We start from the raw sequence: 24,460 nt of genomic DNA, 5'->3' as shown, positions 1-24,460 counted from the left end.
AGGAGCCAAAAGTCTCTCCTTATTCCTACCAATGACAGTTGTAATGTTGTGATGTCATCACATGGAGCATGATGACAAAGAGTGTGTCCAGAGGCACTTCTTTGCCGATTGTGGTTTGAGAGGGAAGCTCTTATGCAGCCATATAAAAGCCCCTGTATCACTTAGCGGGACATACAACTCCTCATCTTTTAGTGTAACAATATTTTTTTTTTGTTGAGGAACAGATACAGGGCTCAATGTATTGAGCACTGGATGCTGCTTTTGAGCTCGTTCGTTGTGCTTGACTGGCACTGCTCTGGTGAGATTGGTCACACAATAGCGGGATTTGGCACTGAGAACCTTGTCTGCCTGCAATTGTGTACATAGTGCCCAAAGAAACCTAAATGTTGGGGGGGGGGGTTAAAAAGCTGAGAATGCAGCTTTTGAGTTCCTTCAGCTGCAGGCTTGCATTAGTGAGCCCGCAGCAGATAGTTAAGAAGCAGACCTGCTACACCAACTATAAAAGTGGCATTGCTCAATCCCCCCCTGACATCTCTAAACAGAGTGATTGACAGCTCCTTCTCGCATGTGATTGGGTGTGTGCGAGCAGGGGGGCGGCATTGCATAAGCAGGGGCTTCTGCCATAATAAATGCAACGATATGCTGCCTGCTAAATGTTAACATGTCCGCCCATGTGTTTTTAAATGGACCTCTAAGTATTTTGATTTATTTTTAAATACAGGAGTAATAATAGTTCTTATGCTGTTAACCAACTTTTGGGAAAAAATGCATTTTTCCATTCCATATGATGGCTTTCCCCCATATTTATATATTTCTAATAAAAGGGTCTGTTAAAAAAAACAAAACTTTTTTCTACATGCAGTAAGGTTATGAAAATGGCTTCAGCACAAGGGTCTAAAATGGTTCAGTACAGAAAGTGCTAAACACACTGCGCTTAAAGACTAGGAAATATAAAATAAGCTGCAGATGTTAATTGTTCATCTATAATTTGAATCCAATTACATTCTCTAGTGTTTATTCAAAGTGATTTGAAAGTAATCAGAACCCAAGCAAATGTATTTACTCTATATACATTGAAAACTCAGCATGTTCAATTGAGTTTTATCACATGGAATCAAGCATTTTTAGTATAATGATGTTCTCTGCAAATGTTTTACTTGTACATTCATATAGAACATTTTGCTCTTGAGAATAAAAAAATTAAAAATAAAAAGTCATATGGGCATCATAAACATAAGCAAGACCACCAGGGCTATTATAGGCTATGATGAAAAACTCTTATGGAGAACACATTATATATATATCTTGTAATATGTGTATATCTATATATCTATATATATATATATATATATATATATATATATATATATATAAATTGCATAAACTATTAGATAAATAAGATAAGCAACTTTGTGCAAAATATTTGGTAAGATAAAAGTACACTTTGCACTTTAATTAGTAAAACAATTAACTTTTATATACCCCCCCCCCCCCAATATATTTCACATTAAATTAGCATTAAAGGGCCAGTAAAGTCAAATTGAAACTTTTTAATGTAATATCAAATGTGCTTTATTCTCTTTGTATCCTTTGTAAAAAAGCATACCTAGGTATGCTCAGTAGCAGCAATGCATTACTGATAGCTAGCTGCTGCTCTTAAATGCCTCTTGTAATTGGCAAACCCTAGGAGTTAAAGGGACATGGAACCCAAAATCCCAAAATAAAATTTTGTGGTTTCAGATGCTTTAATATAGCTCCCAGCAGTGCATTGCTGAATTTTCAACAAAGGATACCGATCGAATGAAGAAAATCTAATAAAAGAGCATACAAATTTAAACAAATTTTTCATTTTAGTTCTATCTGAATCACGCAAGGAAAATTTTGGGTTGCAAGTCACTTTAGGGGAAAGGAATGTTAAGATAACATTTTCGTGATTTCGAAATTGCATGTTATTTTAAGCAACTTTACTTGTCTGCAGTCAATTAGTGCTTAGGGCACATGCACACTCCTGAGTCTACCTAGGTAAATGCTTAAAAAAAAAAAAAAAAGAATACGAACAGAACTAAGCAGATTTGAAAATAGTAAACTGGAAAGTTGTTTAATACTCCATGGTCTGATTTATAAACATTTCATTTTGACCTTCTTGTCCCTTTAAATAAAGAATGAAATCTATTGTACAATTTCAATCTAGTTAAAAATGAGATCTCTATCAGACTCTTACCTATTCACATTTCAGAATGATTAATGCTTACTGTATTATTTTGGATTTTATTTCCCTATTAAGGAATTTAATGAGACGTGTCCAACGTAAAATCTACTAGCAGATCCCTTGGGAAAGAAACATGAGTGGACTTGCTAAACATCATTAACGGTGCCAGGTATTTTACATACTGTATTACTAAAACAGTGATTGAGAAATAATCTGAACACCGAAGCTGGTGAAACTGGGATCAACAGTGTTGCTTAATGATGGGTTGAGAATGTTATCATTTGTAGTAAGTGAGAAAATGAAAGGAACGAAACAGCAAAGCAAGCATTCCATGCCAGAAGGCACAATTTTCTGGTTGTTAATATATTTTATTTGTGCCCTTTCTGCCGCAAGACAGTTTTTATTTTTAGTTTTTTCCCCCTTTTATAAGGCATGACTAGGATATACAATACATGACACAAACATTGGGATAATCAAGCAACATTCAAATAAGATAAAACATTCTCAATTAAGATGCAAATTGGAGGAACGCTGAATGTGCAGAAAGCACCCTCTCCACTTAATGAACAATAAATATTACATTTGTCACCATGAAAACGCACACGTTTATAATACACATATACAGCACATACACATACTAGACACTTTATTAACTACAGATTTATAATACTGGATAGGATCTAAGTTTGCCCCAGAACAGCCTGAATCCAAAAGGTACTGGAAAACTTAAATTATGCTTACCTGATAATTTTCTTTTCTTCAGATGGAAAGAGTCCACAGCTACAGTCATTACTTTTGGGAATTCAGAACCTGGACACCAGTAGAAGGCAAAGAAACCCCAACCAAAGGCTTAAATACCTCCCCCACTTCCCTCTCCCCCAGTCACTCTGCAGAGGGAACAAGGAACAGTAGAAGAAATATCAGGGTGAAAAGGTGCCAGAAGAACAAAAATAACAGACGCCCCAGAGAAAAAATACGGGCGGAGAGCTGTGGACTTTTTCCATCTGAAGCAAAGAAAATTATCAGGTAAGCATAATTTAAGTTTTTCGTCATAAATGGAAAGAGTCCACAGCTGCATTCATTACTTTTGGGAAAAGAATACTAAACTTATAGAGGACACTGAATGCAAAAACGGGAGGGTACAAGAGGCAGCCCATTCTGATGGCACCAGGCCTGAAAACCCCTACCCAACAAAATTCTGCTTCATCCGAAGCCGAGAACAACTTTGAAAAAAGGAAAAGGCCCAAGGACACTGACCTGCAGATAGTCCACAAGCCTTGCTAAAAACCACAGGAACTAGACTCAACTGAGTCAACAGACTCCAAGAGACACAGTCGCCCAACAGTCGGTCTACAAACACACCCCTTACTAACGAAAGGGAACGAATTACAGTATTCTTCCACAAAGAAGAAAAGACACAGAGAAAACACGATTGTACTTGTAAAGCGTGGCTAATCCCCCTTAAGGGACTCAAGGCGCTGCTCATTTTATCAACCTCGAAAGCAGGAAAGGCTGAGTAGACCTCGCCGGGGATCGAACTTGCAACCCTCGGTTTGCTACAGTGCAGAGTAGCCACAGTGCATTAGTATGCTGAGCTAGCTGTCCAGCAAGCATAAGGAACTTCAGAAAAAAAACCCTAAAAAGGGCACGACGAGTCCTAAATAAAAAACAGCGCAAAAAAACAGAGAAACCGGGTCAGGCTAGCAGAGACCTAACCAGTCTCATAGAAACAAGGGGAGGCAACACTCAGACCCCAGAAATACAGAAATCACAGGATAAGACCAGGAATATGAAACAGAGAGAGGCTCTTCCCCTAACACAGTGTAACCGCACTCTAGAAAGCATTTAAAGGCGAAGGTCCCCAAGTCGCAAAAAGGTAGCTCAGAATACGGAAATATTCAGAAACAAAACCTCGTGCAGCAAGCTCAGATAGGTCTGACAAACAACACCTGAAGCAAAAACACTGCACGCTGCAGAGCAACAGATCTCAGATCCTGCTCCAGCTCAGGTGCTCCTCCAAAATAAGGCACCCCCTAGGACCTGGAACAGAGAAAAGTGCAATAGATCCGTAGGAAGACCTGTCACAATTCTCTTAGACAGTCTTTACTTAGAGAGATCAATTACCAACAGGTGGAACAGAACCCACAGAGCAGCAGATGCTGCCCCTTACAGAAATAAGCCACCTGATCCAACCTCCTACACACAGGGCAGGACAATGACCCTCCAAAGAGAGGAAACCCTAGCTCATAAGGAAGACAAACTATCCCCTCAAAAGGGAAGGGCACAGATAAGAACAGCGTACATATCCACAAGGCATGAAGCCATACTATGATCAAAACACAGACCAAATGAAAAAAATCATTCAGACACCACTGTTGACCCAACAGAGAAAAAGCTCCCCATGAAGAGGAGCACACTCCGTCTGAAGGACAAGTCAGGCCTTAAAGTGTATAACCAGTACCCGAATGTGGATGTGATCTCAAGGCATCCAAGAAGGATCCAAGACAAGAACCCTGGACCCAGAATCGTCCTAGAAAGAACGACAACCCCAGGGAACACAAGATACCTTGTCTGAAGCAAACAGACCTCCGGAGAACGGGTACAGGACTCACTCGTAATTCCCAGCCCAAAGGGAAGAGAACACTCTTAGCCGGAGGTCAACACCCCCCCAACAAAAGAAAAAAGAAAAGAAAGGCTAGTCCCCATAATCCTTTCAGATTAACGTTCCAAAGGACCACTCCCAAAGGAGAATGCAAAGCATCCCAAACCCAGGCAGAAAAACATCCCCTAAGCAAAAAGCTTGGAAAGAGAGAATACCTCCCATCGTCCCTGATATGGAGACAAATAACTCCCGAAGGAAGATAGAGCCTCACCGCCTTCACTTCCTAATTAAGCGGCCAAAGCCGCCAGAAAAAACGGATAAAGTCCAGAAAGTCTCGACCTAAAGGAAGAGAACCTCTAAAAGGACACTTCCAAAGAGACCATGAAAGGCAAAACTGTAAGAACAGCGGTATGAAGGACCTAAATCCTCCAAGCCTCCAACCCACAACGGTAAGGAACACTCTAGTTCCCGAAAAAAATCAGAAATGACTGAGCATGTCGCCCAGTCCCGGCCCACTTGATTGAAAGGCGAATGAGGACTGAACCAATCTCCCATGCTCCTAAGCAACCACAGGCCATCAAGGCCTCTCAGGATGCTAAGTCATATTGTGATCACTAGGCGCCCTCAGCGGACCAGCCGGACATAAAAAAGCACAATGTGATTGAATTAGGACTGAAAGACAGAACGATTTGTACCCAGTCAGGACCAGCCTGAAACCAAGGGCTCTAGAACTATCAAGGCCACATAGAGTCTCCCCCAAAATGGAGGGATAAAGGTCAGACAGAAGATAGGACTTGTGCGTCCTCACTCTTGAACAAACTTTTGTAAAAGTAAACAATGCAACCACAAAATCGCGAGTATCAATTCCAGAGAAGAAAGTTACCGAAGGAAACATCACACAACAACATGAGCTTTAGACCAAATAAAAATCATCCTCACCGGATTTAAATAAAAGATAAGGCAAACCGTAGGTTATCGCCCAGGAAGAACGGACAGACCTGCAGGACCAGTCCAACAGGGGTCCGAGACTTCCAAGCTAAGAACTGGAAAAGGATACACAAATAACAAAGACTATAAGAAGATTACTTCATCCTCTTATGTCTATGCGAGCAAGCCAGTCGAAGATTAAGAATGAGAATCCCCAAACCCATTAAGAGTGGGATCCTCCAGCAATGCCAAAACGTGCCTCAGTAGAACACGAAGGCGCACCAGTCTATAAGAAAGATGCAACATACCTCCGCTGGGACAAAAGAAAACACTGGCCCCAAAGGTTGACCCCCTGAAGCCTCAGGGGCAGTCGCTCCCCTGGAGGGCTGAACTGGACTAGGCGATCCCATGCATGACAGTTAATGGAACACTGACAATATCGTAAGCACACTCCGGGGAGGTGCATATGCGCCAGCGCCAAATATATATAGCCATGCGGAACCGTGTCGTAACCTCCGGTGGGAACAGGCCACACTCCATAGAAGGATAAGTAGCATTTGGGTTACCTGCATGCGTAGTATTAGTTGGTGGTAGGGAACTCGCCCCGTGGGAAATAGAATCCCCAGAGGCGGATGGCTCAGTGGGCACCTGATTCCCCGATCCAGAGGAACAGAGCACTCTAAAACGGCATTTGGAACATAACTGATGGGCATGTATCACCCGGGCCAATTCATATTCTTCGCAGGAAGTAGACTCTGAATCAGAGACATCCGTCTCCAATTAAAACATAATTTATGTAAGAACTTACCTGATAAATTCATTTCTTTCATATTGGCAAGAGTCCATGAGCTAGTGACGTATGGGAGATACAATCCTACCAGGAGGGGCAAAGTTTCCCAAACCTCAAAATGCCTATAAATATACCCTCACCACACCCACAATTCTGTTTAACGAATAGCCAAGTAGTGGGGTAATAAAATAAGGAGTAAAAAAAAGCATACAAAAAGAGGAACTGGAAATAAAATTGTGCTTTTTATACAAAAAACATAACCAGCATAAAAAAGGGTGGGCCTCATGGACTATATGAAAGAAATTAATTTATCAGGTAAGCTCTTAAAAACAACTATTTCCACTGAAAAAATTAAATTCACAAAAAAATAAGTCTTTCTTATAAATTTCACATAAATTTCAAGAAAAAAACTTAAATCATAAGCAGAAGAATCAAACAGACAGCTACCTGAAGAACTTTTCTACCAAAGATTGCTTCAGAAGAAGCAAATACATCAAAATGGTAAAAACTAGTAAATGTATGCAAAGACAAAGTTGCTGTTTTGCAAATCTGATCAACCAAAGCTTCATTCTTAAAAGCTCAAGAAGTGGCGACTGATCTAGTAGAATGAGCTTCAAGCTGAAGAGATAGCCAAAAGAAACAACACTTTCCAAGAAAGTAGTTTAATATCCAAAGAATGCATAGGCTCAAAAGGAGGAGCCTGCAAAGCCTTCAAAACCAAATTAAGACTCCAAGGAGGAGAGATTGATATAACAGGCTTTTCTATGAAATAAAACAGAAAGAGCAGAGATTTGTCCCTTCAAGGTACTTGCAGACAAACCTTAATCTAAACCATCTTGAAGAAACTGTAAAATTCTAGGAATCCTAAAAGAATGCCAAGAGAATTTATGAGAAAAACACCACGAAATATAGGTTTTCCAAACCCGGTAATAAATCTTCCTTGAAACAGACTTACGAGCCTGTAGCATTGTATTAATCACTGAGTCAGAGAAACCTCTAGACAGGCCTGATTCTAGACAGAGCCTGAACAAAAGATTGAATGTCAGGGAGCTCAGCGAGTCTCTTATGCAACAAAACTGATAATGACAAAATCTGTCCATTTAAAAACTAATGGCAAGACCCTTCTCTAAACCATCTTGGAGATAGGACAGAATCCTGGATACCTTCGCCTTATGCCAAGGATATCCATGCTTATCACACCAGGACAAGTAAGTCCTCCACAACTTATGGTAGATGCGACGAGTGGCTGGCTTCCTTGCCTGAATTAGAGTATCAATCACACTTTCAGAAAAGTCTCTCTTGGCTAAGACTCGCAATAAGCCTCAGAGAATCTAGATTTTGATGTTGAAAGGGGCTCTGTGACAGCAGATCCCTGCGACAGGGTAACCTCCATGGCGGAGAGGATGACATCCCCACCAGATCCACAAACCACGTCCTCCGCGGCCACAAAGGAGCAATCAGTATGGCCGAGGCCCGCTACTGTTTGATACGTGCCACTATGCGAGGTAGAAGTGGTAACGAAGGAAAAATGTAAGTTAGGCTGAATCCCCAAGGAACCACTAAGGCATCTATCAGCTCTGCCTGAGGATCCCTGGTCCTTGACCCGTATCGAGGTGATTTGCAATTGAGTCTGGACGCCAATCTCTGGCGTTCCCCATCTGTGACAAATCTCTGCAAACACTTTGGGGTAAAAAAACCATTCCCCCGGATGGAAGGACTGAGAAAGTCCGCTTCCCAGTTGTCCACACCAAAAATGTGAATTGCTTAGAACGAGCAGTTGTGGGACTCTGCCCACTCCAGAATCCGAGACACCTCCCTCATCGCGAGGGAGCTCCTCGTACCTCCTGATGGTTGATGTAAGCAACCAAGGTAATGTTGTCAGTCTGGAATCAGATGTGATTGACAGACCCCAGAGAATGCCAAGCCTTCAGAGCATTGTAGATTGCTCGTAGTTCTAGGATGTTGATCGCAAGGAGAGACTTCTCCCTGGAGCACTTTCCTTGTGCCATCCTGGCACCCCAAACAGCTACCCATCCTGACAGACAGACGTGCGTGGTCACAATCTCCCAGGACGGTTTCAAGAAGGATGTCCCCATGGACAGTTGCTCCGGACAAATCCACCAAGAGAGGGAGTTCCGAGTCTGAGCATCCAGGGAGATCAGCTGTGAGATCTGAATGATTGCCGTTCCACTGTCTCAACATGCACAATTGAAGAGATCTGAGGTGGAACCTGGCGAATGGGATGACATCTATGCTTGACACCATGAGACCTATTACCTCCATAAATTGAGCCACCGATGGGCTTGATGAGGACTGAAGGTCAAGACAGGTGGACGCAAGCTTCCTGCGCCACTGATCTGTGAGAAATATCTTCATGGACATAGAGTCTATTATCGTACCCAGGAACTCCACCCTGTTGCTGGGAACCAGGGAACTCTTTCCTCAGCTGATTTTCCAACTGAGATTGGAGCAGAAAAAGAAGAGCCCTTGAATGATCCTCTACGAGGCTGAGCGACGGCGCCTGAACCAGGATGTCGTCCAGGTAAGGTGACACTGCAATGCCCCTGGATCTGGCCACTGCAAGCTGCGCCCCCAGAACCTTTGTGAAGACCCTCGGGGCTGTCGCCAGACCAAAAGGAAGGGCCACAAACTGGAAGTGTTGGTTCAGAAATGCAAATCTTAGGAACCTGAATTGGTCCCTGTGGATTGGCAGATGAAGGTAAGCGTCCTTCAAGTCTATAGTCGTCATAAACTGTCCCTTTTGAACTAGGGGCAGAATAGATATGATCGCTTCCATTTTGAACGATGGAACACTCAAAAACTTGTTTAAACACTTTAGGTCTAGAATCGGGCGTAACGTTCCCTCCTTCTTTGGAACCACAAAAAGGTTGGAATAGTACCCTAGACCCCTCTCTGCAAGGGGTACTGGTACGATAACCCCAAGAGAGGTGAGATCTCTCACACACTCTAGAAAGGCCTCTCTCTTCTCTGGTCTTGAAGACAGGTTTGACAGGAGGAATCTGCCCTCGGGCAGATGGGATCTGAACCCTATCCTTTAACCCTGGGAGACCACTTCTAGAACCCAAGGGTCCTGAACGTCCTGCAAACATGCGTCTGAGAATAGAGATAATCTGCTCCCTACGTGAACCGGAGACCGGTCGAGGGCCGCCCCTTCATGCCGATTTCGTCTTGGCGGGCTTCTTGCTCTGCTTAGACTTGTTCCAACATTGAGCTGGCTTCCAAGATCCCTTTCATTGGTCCGCTTTTGCGGTGGGTTGCTGGCGCTGGGCCTTGTCTGCACGAAAGGGAAAAGTAGATCCTTTATGCTTAGCCTTCTTATCCTGCGGTAGGAAAGCTCCCTTTCCTCTTGTAACCGTGGATATAATCAAATGCAATCCTGGACCGAACAGGATCTTTCCTTGAAAAGGCAAGGACAACAGTCTCGCCTTAGAGGTCATGTCCGCAGACCAAGATTTTAGCCACAGAGCCCTGCGTGCTAAAACAGAAAAACCTGACACCTAAGCATTCAGGCGAATAATTTGCATATTGGCATCACAGATGAAAGAATTGGCGAACTTCAGCGCCTTAATCTTCTGTATCTCGTTGATGGATGTCTCCCCCTCGACCATTTCACACAGGGATTCACACCAATATGTTGCAGCTCCAGCGACCGATGCAAAGGCCGCTGCTGGCTGAAAACTAAACCCTGTGTGCTGAAACATCTTTCACAACATGTTTTCCAGCTTTTTATCCAGGGGAATAGTCGTCCGCATTGCGAGCATAGAGATAGCACCATCCACTTTAGGGATGGTCCCCCACAGCTCAAGCTGAGAGTCCGGAACGGGGAACAGTTTTTTAAAAGAAGAAGGGGAAAAGGAAGAATCTAATCGCTCCCATTCGTTCTTAATAATATTATTATCTTAACGGGAACCAGGAAAGACCGAGGTACTACCCTATCCTCGTATACCTTGTCAAGCTTAAGAATTGCAGGTTTCTCCAGTATCTTAGGTTCCGGAACCTCAAGAGTAGCAAGCACTTGCCGTAACAGAAAGCGCACATTTTCCATCCTAAACCTATAACCAGGCTCCTCCGCCGCCGGAGGTTTAGATGACACGGACTCCGACCCAGAAGGGGCCTCCTTTGAAGAGTCGGAGTGGGCCTTGTCCTCGTATAGAGCCTCTGGATCTCCCATCGGCAATGACAAACCCTGGGCCGGGCCGCTATGATAAACCCTACGCTTGCGCTTAGCAGAACGTGGTAAGGCATGGATCACTTTTGAAATCGCCGATTCCAGTTGGTCCACAAAGTCTGAAGGAATCTCTCCCAAAGGAGTAACGGTTAGACCCCGGGGTGCTGCATGCGCAATCAGAGATGAATGTAGGGAACGCACCTCCCGGGACGAAGAACCCTCAAAGGTGGACGGCTAAGTAGTACTAGATATCCGTTTACATTTAGATGTTGTAACCTTATCAAGGCATGTGGAACATAGTTGAGCAGGCTTATCTACCAGAACCTCCTCACAATAAACACAGGAATGAGACTTTATTAAGGAAGGATAGCCTTCCAACAAGTCAGAGTCCTCCATCGCTTGCGCGCTTGGTTAGACTAACTTTATTTATTAAAAAAAAGGCACCTTTATACCACCAATGGCCGGGGCACTCACCACCTCCTAGGACCTGGACTACAGAAACCGCTACGTTTCCTGCGCCACAGATCAACGGGAAGGATAGATAGCCACACCCAGTCACATGGAATGCCTGGCAGGACTGCCCCTGCACTAGGGAAAAATGCGCCAAAAAATGGCCGCACAAAGTTTCCGCAAGTAACCTGAAAGTTCCACACATTGCCAGAGCCTCATCTCGCACAAAACGCAGCAATGACACAATAAACAATATCATGTATAACCCCCCCCACAGTTCAATAAACCCCCTTCCAGGAATATTAACCATTGATTCTGTAAAGATAAGAAAACATGGCTTTGCAGGCCAAGAGGCAAAATTATATTATGTAGGTACTTCTCTAACAAGAGAGAGAAACATTTCTACAGACAAATGAGCCACATGAAAAAAATTACTCTGGTTGCAGTTTTGTTTTCATGTTTTATTTTTGTGAAGAAATCCGGCTATAATGAAACTCTGATTGTTGCTCTCCTTTAAAGGGCCACTGTAAGTAAATATTTTCTATGCCTGTTACTAACTAACTACCCCAAATACGCTTTTTATCAATAGCATTTCATTAACATATCTCTACCATATATCAGAAATCTTGTCTGCATATTTAATTGTTTTCCAAACCCACTCCGTGGGTATCCTTTGCTCTGTACTAATCCGTTTACAATACCTAGGTTTCAAAATGGCGCTTTAAACACAAAGTTATTGGTTTAAGTATTTTGAACACACAGTGCTGAAAATAGTGGGCAGGATAACATGACATCGTCAGTGAATAAAAGATATAACTTTTAGAACGTTATGAAACTTCGTTTTGGAGAAAATATAGGTCAGTAGGTTTTAATTAATGTTTATTAACTTTAATATCTAGTTGTTTAGCTTAAAAATTATAACAGAAAGTAATCCTTTAAGCTGTAAATATTGTAGTGTGCTTAGCAAAGAACCACATATGGCCTCTGTCACCACTATTCAACTTTGCCTTTCTAGCACAAAAGCATCCACAGGAAAAAAATATATATATCACATAAAATTCCACGTTACAAAATATTATTCTGCTTTTGATTTTTGTTTTCAAGCAATGAATATATATATATATATATATATATATATATATACACACACACCCTTAGCATTCAGCAGGTGGTGGGCCTGATTTGGTCCTCATGCAATAGTTTGCTTACCCCTAGGCTAAAAAATTGAGCTTCAGAGCAAAAAGTCAAAACACTTATAATCAGAATATTCCACTAATGGAACTCTGTTTTAGACCAAGAGAAAGACCTCATTAATGTCATAATGCCAGCTGTCAGGACAACAGGCACCACATGAAACTCAATCCAACCTACAATGATTAGCCAATCTATTGACAAGCAACCTGGAGTTTATATTTTTGTCAGTGATATTTGTGTATACTATAAAAGTATGAGGAACAGCAAGCTCATTTATGTAATGAGCTATTTTGATTTCACAAGAAACAAAAGCATTTCAGTCAACTCTTTAAAAAATGGAAAATATTTTTATAATGAATGTATTGCCCTGCTTACTCATCACGATCAATATTTATCTCTTTCTGTGCAGAAAATACAAACAATAATCCCCCATGCAGTAAACAATAATAATAATCATACAGTGGTAAGCAAGAAATGTAAAAACTTACTTGATGTAGGTCATTTCCCAGTACATACTCCTGGAAGTAGCCTGGCGCAGCAGAAGACGCTCTAATTGCCTGCCATAGATTGTACTGACAGCCCCCTAGGTAGGGCATTTTAACGCCTGGAAAATGATTATAGTTTCTGAACACAAATGCTTTTAAAGGTAGTCCTCTATTAACAATGGTGCTCACTGCTGCAACCTATTAAGATAAAACAAAATAAATATATCTAATTAGAGTTTTACACATATATTTTAGAAATTATATTATGTCCTGTATCTTAAAATGTGCAATAGGTTAGCAATGTGTATAAAACAAACTTACAACCTTACTCTGGCTGGACAACCCTTCTAAATTATGTAGTTTCTATAAATCATTTAGTATTAAGAAATTATTTCTTGCTTCTCTTGACCATTATATATATATATATATATATTTAGCTGAGTAATTAAAATCCATGTCTATAAAAGCCATGCCAATCCAGAAAAAAAAACTATCAAGGAGGGTGTATGAAAAATATGAAGAAAAAAAAAACGATCAAGAAAAATAACTGAATGAAATCCTGTTTTTAGTGGAGTTAATTGATGGAGTATAACAAATTATGCTTACCCGATAATTTCATTTTCTTCTGAAAGGAAGAGTCCAAAGCTGCATTCATTACTTTTGGGAATTCAGAACCGTGCCACCAGGAGGAGGCAAAGGCTTAAATACCTCCCCCACTTCCCTTATCCCCCAGTCATTCTGCCAAGAGAACAAGGATCAGTAGGAAAAATATCAGGGTAAAAAAAGGTGCCAGAAGAACAAAAATTTTAATGTCGCCACATAGAGATAAAAACACGGGCGGGAGCTGTGGACTCTTCCCTTCATAAGAAAATGAAATTATCAGGTAAGAATAATTTACGTTTTTCTTCTTAAAAGGGAAGAGTCCACAGCTGCATTCATTAATTTTGGGAAAACAATACCCAAGCTAGAGGACACTGAATGCAAATAACGGGTGGGTACAAAAGGCGGCCCCTTTGAAAAGCACCACAGCCTGAATTACTCGACACCCAAAAAAAAATAGTACAAATGACGCAGAGAAAAACTCGAGCCCAGGTAACTGCACATCAGTCACACCACCGGCAAAGCCAAACTAGAGACCACTCAGGTCCAAACAACCTCCGAAGCATCTGCCCCACGGGACACAACACCCAAGAAGGTACCCGGCTAAAGGTGAGAACCGCATCTGCCCCCCAAAAAGGGAAACCAAGACCAGGAAAATCCAAAGGAAACTTTTCCCACTCAACACTTAGAAAGCAACACCCAGTGAGACAAACGCTCTAGAACACAAGGACCCAAAAAGAAGGATCTATCTAGTAAGGGGTGTGTTGTTTGGGACGACTGGCTGGCGACGGTGTCTCCTGGAGGCTTGTTGGCTCAGTCGTGTCTAGTTCCTGCGGTCTCTAGCAAGGCTTGTGGTCTAGCTGTGGGTCAGCTAGAGACCGCAGAAACTAGACACGACTGAGCCAACAAGCCTCCAGGAGACACCGTCGCCAAGCAGTCGGTCCCAAACAACACACCCCTTACTAGAGAAAGGGATCAGACTACTGTAATCTCCCACAAAAGGAAAAGACACGGATGAACATCCATCAAGGACTCCAGAAAAACCCTAAATAGGGTACGAGTCTCAAATAAAAAATACAAAGCAAAAAACTCGAGAACCGGGTCAAGCTCACAGTGACCCATCGGTCTTGAAGAAACAAGGTGAGAGAAAACGCCCAGACCCCAGATAGTACAGAAACCATGGGGTAGGACCGGGAATCTGAAACATAGAAGAGATCTTCTCCCAAACACAGTGCAACCACACCCCAGAAGACAATTGAAGACGAAAGTCCTTAGAGTCACAAAGGTCGCTCAGATAAAATCTTCAGAACCGAAACCACGTGCAGCACGATTAGGTAAAACCTGAGTCAAAACACTGCACGCTACAGTCATCCAAAGATGACTCTGAAAGTTGCAAACTTGTAGGGCAAGGAAAGAGCAGCTGAAAATAGGTTCCAAACCGTCAGACTGCTAAACATCCACTAAGCAGCGGACACACCACGGTTATCCAAAAGCTGCCAGTCCTTCCCACAGAACCTGAACGTGGAGAAGACACAGAGCCCACAAGGAGGCTCACTGTACCTCGAAGACCCGAGGACGAAGCAGCAGAGAAACAGATCACAGACCAGCCTAAGCAACAGGCAAGTCTGAAAGACAGGGAACCCCAACCACAAGCCCCCAGGGAATGTGAAGAATGGGAGGAACTCACCCACCCCAACGGAGCTCGGGTGCAAGCCCAATCCGCTCTTCCAATATAGGTACTCCCAAGGAGAACACCCTCGGACCTGAACAGAGAAAAGTGTAGTAGCTCCCTGAGAAGGCCTGGCACAACTCTCTATAACAGACCCGATATGGAGACTAGTTGGAACAGAACAAGCCCCAGAACAGCAGACCGCTATCCCCTAGCACCTGTTCCAAACTCCTGCACACAGGGTAGGACAACAACCCTCCCGAGGAAAACCCCCCCTCTTAAGGAAGACAAACTACTCCCTCAAAAGGGAGAGCACAGATAAAGGACAGCGCACATGCCCACAAGACAAGAAAGTCAGTCTACTCAAACCACGGACCGAATTAAATTCATCCAGACACCACTGTTGATCCAACAGAGACAAAAACTCCCCGAACACACTTCGTAAAAGTTCATGTGCAAACTATTGTATCACAGAACCACCACAAAGTGAAAGGACATGCACTGTGAAGACATGTAGCCATAGCTGGAAATGAACTCTCAACTATCAGCTTACGAGCCCACAAAGCCTATAATTAAACCATTGCGGGACACTTTCCAAGGACAAAACAGGCCCTAAGGAACATGCCAGCACCTGAAGGGGAATGCAATCCTGGCTCAGCTGCTTGCAGGCTCAACGAGCTAGGCCAAAGCCTGAGTTCCCGGGAAAAACTGGGTCGCCCTGAACCAGTTCGCAGGACCATAAGTCTCCAAACATTCCTAACAAGACAAGACCCCTGGGCCAGGGCCCCAGAATCACTTAAAAACAAACAACACCCCAGGGAACACAAAATACCTCGTCTGAAGGAATCAGACCTCACAGAGGAAGATGACCGGACTAAACCGGATAACGGGAACAAGACTCGTAATTGCCAGCCCAAGGGAAGAGACACCCCTAGCAGGAGTCCACCCTCCAAAAAAGAGCTAGGGCGCGACAGTCGTGCAAAACTCTAGAACACAAGGGCGTCAAGGACAACTCGCAGGAAATTCAAGACCAAGGGAAAAAAAAGGACAGAGTCACCCGAAGGTAGAGAGTAGAACAAAGGCTAGTCTCCATAGTCCTCTCAGGATACATAATAGAGAATCACACCCAAGGAAGAAGAATGCAAAGCATCTCAAACCCAAGAGAAAAAACCCCTAAGCAAAGCTTGGAGAAAGAGACAACACAGCCGATCATCCCAGATATGGAGACGACTAACTCCCGGAAGTAGGAAAAAGCCACACGGCCTTCACTTCCTAAATTAGACAGCAAAAAACATCAAGTAGAAACAGACAAAGTCCAGAAGTCTCGACCCGAAGGAAGAGACCCTTGAAAGGAACAAGACAAAAAGGGAAAATTCCAAAGAGCCCCTGAAGGCAAGGCCGCCAGGAATCAGCAGCAAGGAGGTCATAAGTTCTCCCAACCTCCAACCCACGCGGGGAAGGAGACACTCCAAAACTCGAAAGAAAAACTGAATCAATGAGTGTGTCGCAGTAGAACTCCTAGTCCCAGTCAACCAACATGAAAAGCTAAAAAGGACTGAACCAATTCCCCATGCCTCATGGACCCTCAGGTCCTCTCAGAATGCTTAGCTGAAACTTGTTAAAGAAAAACAAGAAATAACACAAATAATAATGTGAAGCACTCAGCGCCCTAACCTAACCAGCCAGGCAAAACCGGCACCACATGTCTGATTAGGCCTCAAGACGGAAGGATCTGAACCCAATCAGGACCAGCCTGAAACCAAGGGCCCTCACTGTCAAGGCTGCATAGAATCCCCCCTAGAGAGGGAGAAATAACAGTAGACAAACCGAGGACTAAAACACATCCTAAACAAACTTCCTTAGAAGTAACAATTCGATCAAACAATAGTGAGTATCGATTCCAGATAAAATTCCCGAAGGAAATATAAAACCAACATGAGCTTTAAACCAAAGAAAAACAATCCTAACCAGATAAAAATAAAAAATAAGGCAACCCTTATCGCCTAAGAAGAACAGGGGCACCCGCAGGACTGGCCCAACAGGGACCCTGTGCTACCAAGCTCAGGACTAGAAAGGGATACTGAATAAACAAGACTACAAGAAGATTACTTCATCCCCTCATGTCTAATTCTGTAAGCTATTCGAAGAAACAGACTGAAAATTCTCAGATCCATTAAAGATGGGATCTTCCAAAAACGCCAAAGCGTGCCTCAATAAAACACGAAGGCGCGCCATTCTATACCGAAAAGCACAGCAAACCCCTGCCGAAGCAAAAGTCGACTCCGGCCCGAAGGGTGACCCCCTGAAGTCTCAGTCCCAGTCATTCCCTCAGAGAGCTGAACATGCCATCCCATGCCTGAAGAGCCCTGGATAACGGAACACAAACAATATCTTAAGCCAACTTCTGGAAGTTGCAGATGCGCCAGCAACAAAATTAGGGACATGCAAAATCGTGCCGAAACCCCCGGCGGGAACAAGCCCCTTTCCAGAGAAGGATGAGCAAAGTCTGGGTTACCTGCATGCGTAGTAAGCGATGGTCGAAGGGAACTCGCCACTCAGAGGACAGAAGCCCCAGAGGCAGATGGTTCAGCGGCCCCTTGATTCCCCGATCCCAAGGAATTGAGCACTCTAATACGGCATTCAAAACATAACTGATAGGCTAGTATCATCCGGGGCAATACGCATTATGCACAAGGAGTAGAAACTGAAACAGAGACGTCCGTCTCCACAATATCAGACTCCCCCATAACTAGGATATTGAATACAAAGATTGGACCAAAAAAATCTAAACGGCACCTGACACCCACAATGGCTGGGGCACTGACCACCTCCTATGAACCCGACACCAGCAGACCAGAATTTCTCCGTCGCCACAAGGTCAGGAATGAGGATATGGAACGTAACCACGCCCAGTAACCAGGAGAACCGTATAGTAAAAAAAAAAAAGCACGCCCAACCACAAGGCCGCGTCACTTTTCAAAAGCCGTTATGTTCCACAATCCATGAGCCAAAATACACTACATATAAGCAGGTTGAATCATATAACAAACATGATTAAAAACATAAATTATGCTTACCTAATAATTTCCTTTTCTTCTGATGGAAAGAGTCCACAGGTGTATTCATTACTTTTGGAAAATAAGAACCTGGCCACCAGGAGGCAAAGACACCCCAGCCAAAGGCTTAAATACTCCTCCCACTCCTCTCATCCCTCATTCTGCCGAGGAACAGTAGAAGAAATATCAAGGTGAAAGGTGCCAGAAGAATATAAGGATGCCCCACATAAAAGTTTGGGTGGGGAGCTGTTGACTCTTTCCATCAAAAGAAAAGGAAATTATCATCAGGTAAACATAATTTATGTTTTTCTTCTTAAATGGAAAGAGTCCACAGCTGCATTCATTACTTTTGGGAAAACAATACCCAAGCTATAGAGGACACTGAATGCCAAGATGGGAGGGTACAATAGGCGGCCCATACTGAGGGCACCAGGCCTGAACCTCTACCCAATGAAAAAACCCTGCTTCGTCCAAAGCCGAGAAAATTAAAAGAGGAAAAGCCCCAATGACACTGACTCGCAGTTAGTCCAGAAGCCAAACCAGAGACTGCAAACGGACTCGACTGAGCCAACAGTCCTCCAGGAGATACCGTCGCCCAATAGATGGTCCCCCACCACTCACCACCCCCCACAAATGAAGGGGACACCAGCCAAAACCCCCAAGGGAACAAGGCAAAGGAGAACCGAGGAAACCGAAAGGTCCCCTAATACAAAAAAGAACACCTCCAAGAGTGAGCCCAGCTCACAGAGACCCAAAGGGACCCAAACAGGGAAAGGAGGCCACGCCTATACCAAGCGAAACCCGGGATAAGACCGGGCACAGAGACAGAACAGATGTCTCTCCAACCTCCTGCAAGCACGGAATGCAACTGAAAAGGCAAAGTCCTCCCAGTGTCCGACCATAAAATACCAAGGCATTCGACCATAAAAAAGTGTGTAATACACCCAGGTGAAAAACCCCAAGTTTGAGAACACATAACAATCCATAACAGGACGACACAGAGGGTACTTGCGAGGAAGAAGAAGCAGTCAAGCAAGAAACAGACGGCAAAAGCATCCGTCAGACAGAGGGCATGCTCCAGGCAACCTAAGTCACCAGACCTACACACGAATCCCTAAAAAGGGGAACACAAAACCTCAATCGAGGCCCCCTGAGAAGGAGAGTATACCCTCAAAACGCGAAGGAAGAGTAAACACTCTTCTGAAATCAATGGAGCAAGTTTAAAGGAAAATCTATACCTTAGCAGACTGAGCTAACAGGATAGACTTAATGAGCCCACACATCCAGAGGAGACTGCGACCCGAACGCAGCACCTTAGACCGCTCGGTTATCCTGACCTGCAGACCCACACCCAGCTGTACCAACCCAGCCTCAGGGATCCAAGACAGGGGAACAAAAAAATCCTGAAACAGGTACAGGAATGAGTGTAATGATAGCACAGCCATCCCACAAAGTACAAGTACAACCCGACAATGAAAACAGCCAACAAGGCCACAGAACTAAGGATCTATCAAAATAAAGGCCCAACAAGTCTGACTTGAAGCCAGCAAGACCCCAGGGGGAACCAATCCCACCTTTCCGCCTCCCATCCAGGAGAAGCCCCAAGCAAGGACTCCATCTCCATAGGGAGGACAATATCCCCTAAAGAAAAGGGATGATGCCGGAAGGGCAACAACTCCTTAAGGCCCGAAACCACCGGCTAATGGGAAGATAAATTCCCAACACAGATGTCCTAGAAAAGGACCCCCCTACAAGTAGCATGCCAAGCAGAGGCTCTGCCAACCCATTCGCCTGCAGAGCAGGGAATCCACAGGAACATTGACAAGCTGAACAGGGGAATGCAACCCTAAGGCGCACCAGAAATTGGACATCCAGCGCCAGCAGCTGGGTATGAACCAACAACGCTTGAGGTGCAAGCCACACAGTTATCACTAGATGACATGGGCTACTATTGTGGCAAAGAGTAAAAAATACTCAGAAAACCTGGCCAACCATGACCAGGTCAGGTAGATGGAGTAAGGACATAGCCCAAGTTCCCACAACCGTGGAACACCCCAAACAGAGATCCAAGATTCCAAATCCACCCAAAACTGGGTCAGGAAAAAGGCCAAGCGAAGCTTCAGCAACCGGAAATCTCAGGAAGAAAAACAGGTCTGGGCACCTAATAGTTCAGGCAAACCTTACCCTAGAACTAAACACCCCAACTGGCCAAAAATCCAGACACAAGGGATATGGATGCACATCCAGAGAATCTGGATAGCGAGAAGAACTCGAAAGCCCCGACCAAAGGAAGGAACCACCCCTATCTAGAGTCCAGAAGATACTTCTCAAAGCCTCAGGACAACCAAGCAGAGGACACAAGGAAGAAAAAGGAACTATGCCTACCCAGCTCCGGAAAACCCAGAGCTAAACAAAGTCCCCGCAGGGAACAACCATCACCCGGAAACAAAGATCCCTAAAAGGAGATCTAACTCACCCGGAGACAATGGAAGAAGACCCAAAGGTCTATTATAACTCAGACAGACCGTACACGTCAAAGAGTAAGAGCAGCATCTAGATACACTATAAACAGCTTAAGCGTACACCTGCAAGGTGTGAAGAGCTGCAACTGGTTTCAAATTGCAAACCTTCCGCATGCTAGACAGCTATCCGGTACAAGCTGTTGGACCAAGCCCAAAAGGACAAATCCAGAGGCCTAAGAAATGAAGGCCAAACCGCTCAACTGCGGTAAGGGGCGTTAAGCCCTCCAACCCTCCACCACATGGGGGAGGCTCTAGGTTCTGATGAAATCAGATGTCAGATAGAGTGACGCAACGGGAAACTCCCCTGCCCGGCCATCTATCACTGAAGGCTATAAGGACTGGAACAAACCTTCCCGCCTCATGGACCCACAGGTCCTTTTGAATGCTTAGTTGAACATGAAAAAAACCCCAATGATAACCTGAGCATTCAGCGCTTCTACCGAACCAGCCGAGCAGAACAACGCCACGTGTCTGAACAGCCGCAAGACCGAACGAACCCAACAGGACCAGCCTGCACCTAGGGGCCTAACCAGCAAGCTACATAAAAAAAAAAAAACAAATAAAAGACATCCCATCGGATATAAATAAAATATAAGGCAACCCGGAGGTTAACGCCCAAAAAGACACAGGCCTACCCGCAGCCAAACGGAGCCCTATCTTTCAAAAACTGGGAAACATCTCAAACAAATGACAATCAGGAGATTACTTCATCCCCACATGTGTAATGAGGTGCACCATTCGAATTAGCAGACTGAAAATCCCTGTATCTGGTAACGATAGGGTCATCCAATAACTGAAAAACATGTCTGAGCAATACGCGATCAGTCTTGAGAAAGGTCCCAGGAGAGGACTGAAACGCGTAGACAAATTTCTGATATCACGGCTCAGATTATATTGGTAAGCCTAATACTTATCTATCCACCTGGTTTTAGCTTTATTGCACTATATTTTTTATCTTGTTTTAGGGCTTTGGATTCACTTGCGGATTGAACTTGGGAATCTCCCTAAGAAGAGGTTTTCATTTGATTATCCATTTGGAAATAAGGCTTAGGACTTTTTCCTCTCTAATCCTTTGGATAAGTACTAAAAGGATTATCTACTAACTTTTGGAAATACACTTTTTTAGGAATAGACTGTAACTATCAGTAAATAACTCCACTACAGGGGTGGAATTACCCAGTAGAATTTTCAAATCATAACACCAGGTGTACACCTGTTTTTTGGCCATTATTCTCTTTTTTTTTTTTTTTACACAGTTACACATTTTTATAACACTTTTTACACATTTTAACACAATTTCACATACTTTTTACACGTTTTTATCACATTTTTTAGTTTTCACACATTTTTCACATATTTTCACATATTTTTTCACACACGCACATTTTTATTCTTTATTTTTATTTTGTTTTTTATTTTTAACTTTTCATTATTTTTTCATTATTTTTTCATCATTTCATCTTTTATTTTTTCACCCCAACCCCAGAGTTATCCCAATTGGACATATTAGGACACCAAACATACTGGATTACATGGGACCCATCTGGACTTAACTTTTAATTTTAAGACTTTATCCGGGACATTCATTTTTTAGACAATTTGTCAGATTTGTTTTTATGGACTTGTGTTTATTAAATTAGGTATTACTTTTAAGGGTTCTTAGTTATTTCATCCATTTTATATTCCATTAGTGCCGTATATATTGAATTTCTATATACCTGTGGATAACAATTTATGCTTCCTTTGCATAATCTCTTAAGTATATTTTTAATAATTCTAATATTTCTAAATTTAATATATTTTTTAATATTGGATATTTTAGTGTTTTATGAGATCTATGAGAAGTTTACATTGATCTTTTATTTTTTCCTATAATCCCACCACCCGCCCTCTTTTAACCTTTGGATCCCACTTTTTAGCTTTTAGACCCTCCAATTGGAGGATCTTTTAGCGCCCCCCCCCCCCTCCGCATATTGATTCACATAATTTTGAGATCTGGTTGGGAGATCTCGCTTTTTCCGGAGGGGCCTGAGTGGTTGCTACTTTGGCGCTGGAGATACACATTAGCTATCTGGTAACGATAGGGTCATCCAATAACTGAAAAACATGTCTGAGCAATACGCGAAGGCACACAATCCTGTAACGAAAGACACAACACTCAGGGACAGTTACACCCGCGCGGAACTGTAGAGGTCCTCCCCAAGGAGGAAGGCCCGGGACAATAGGGCATGAGCACATTGTTAAACAAATGTCTGGACTCTGCAGACAAACAATCGCCAACATTATGTGGAAGCAAAAACATGCTTCAACCTCCGGGGGGGGGGGGAGACACGCCACCCTGCATGGTGGTATCAGAAACTGGGTTACCCGCATGTGTAGAAGTATTAATTGGTAGGGAACATGCCTCTCGGAGAACAGGACCGCCAGAGGCGGATGGTTCAGAAGTCCCTTGATTCCCCGGGCACCGAGGAACAAGGCGCTCTGAAATGGCATACAGAACAAAAACTTGTCGACATGTGTCAACGAGGCAAATCCGGATTCCTCACCAGACACAGAATCTGAAATCAAAATAGTCTATGAATCAGAATCCTCTGTAACTGAATCTGAAACTAGCACAGTCTCAGCATCAGAATCCTCCATAACTGGATAGAGGAAATATCAATATGGACTAAAGTATGAAAACAAAAACGCCACCTGACACCCACAATGGCTGGGGCACTCACCACCTCCTATGACCAGACCCTGCGGACTAGAATATCTCCTTCACCACACGGTAAGGAATGCAGAAATGGGGAACGGAACATAACCATGCCCGATCACAAGGTGAACCGAACAGTCCAAAAAAGCGCACCCAACCAAAAGGCTGTGTCACTTCCAAAGGCTTTACGGTTCCAACCACGAGCCCATAAACATCACACATAAACATGTTGAATCACAAAACAAACATGATTATAACCCCCCCCCCCTGTTCAATAACCCCCCTCAGGAGATATTAATCCTCGATTCCAAGATAATAACAGAGACTCACTGAGACCCTTATGTCATATAGTTAGACCCGCAAAAGTGTGGTAACCTCTCGGGAAAACATTCACATTACTGGAATTTATGCCGTGTGACGAATAGTGGCATCGCCTCCGCCATGGACTTGAGAGAAGAAAGCAGGCAGCGGAGCAAAGTTCGGCAACTCCGACTGCTTGAGGTGCTGTTAATATGAGTTGGGATGGTTTCGCAGAAAGACTCTCCCTGCATCTCCGGCCTCTAACTTTCATCCAAGCCCTCACTGAGAGGCTGACAGGACTTAAAACTCCTGTCCCATGCCGAAGAGTACTACCCTCCGTAAAAGACAAAAAACAAATATTTAAAAATTCTGACACGTCTCTGCCAACCTCCTGGGACGAAAGGCAAAGCATGACTGGGGGATGAGGGGAGTGGGAGGAGTAGTTAAGCCTTTGGCTGGGGTGTTTTTGCTTCCTCCTGGTGGCCATTTCTTATTTCCCAAAAGTAATTAATGCAGCTGTGGACTCTTTCCATTTAAGAAGAAAACCCCCCTGTTCAATAACCCCCATCAGGAGATATTAACCCTTGATTCCTAAGATACAAAAGGAACCTCACTGAGACCCTTTGATATAAGTTAGTCCAGCTAGGTGGTAATCCCTCGGGAAAACATCTGTAACACAGTACATTTCATGAAGAAAGTAAAATGAAACGATCTTACCAGAATCTACGCAGTGGAACAGGAACACAGCCCTTCAAGTGTGACAGATAGT

General features: G+C 43.6%; 1 protein-coding gene across 1 annotated transcript in view; it reads right to left on the bottom strand.

Annotated features, from left to right (window-relative positions):
• PNPLA8 (patatin like phospholipase domain containing 8) overlaps nucleotides 1-24,460 on the bottom strand; it is a 132,823-nt gene that overhangs the window by 2,999 nt on the left and 105,364 nt on the right. Inside the window, exon 8 of the mRNA XM_053719201.1 lies at nucleotides 12,850-13,044. Within this exon, the coding sequence (XP_053575176.1) occupies nucleotides 12,850-13,044 (195 nt within the window). The remainder of the gene's footprint in view (nucleotides 1-12,849; nucleotides 13,045-24,460) is intronic.

This window comes from Bombina bombina, chromosome 6 (genome assembly GCF_027579735.1).
Source record: "Bombina bombina isolate aBomBom1 chromosome 6, aBomBom1.pri, whole genome shotgun sequence".
Classification (NCBI taxonomy): Eukaryota; Metazoa; Chordata; class Amphibia; order Anura; family Bombinatoridae; genus Bombina; species Bombina bombina.
This window is presented reverse-complemented; position numbering and strand designations above follow the sequence as displayed.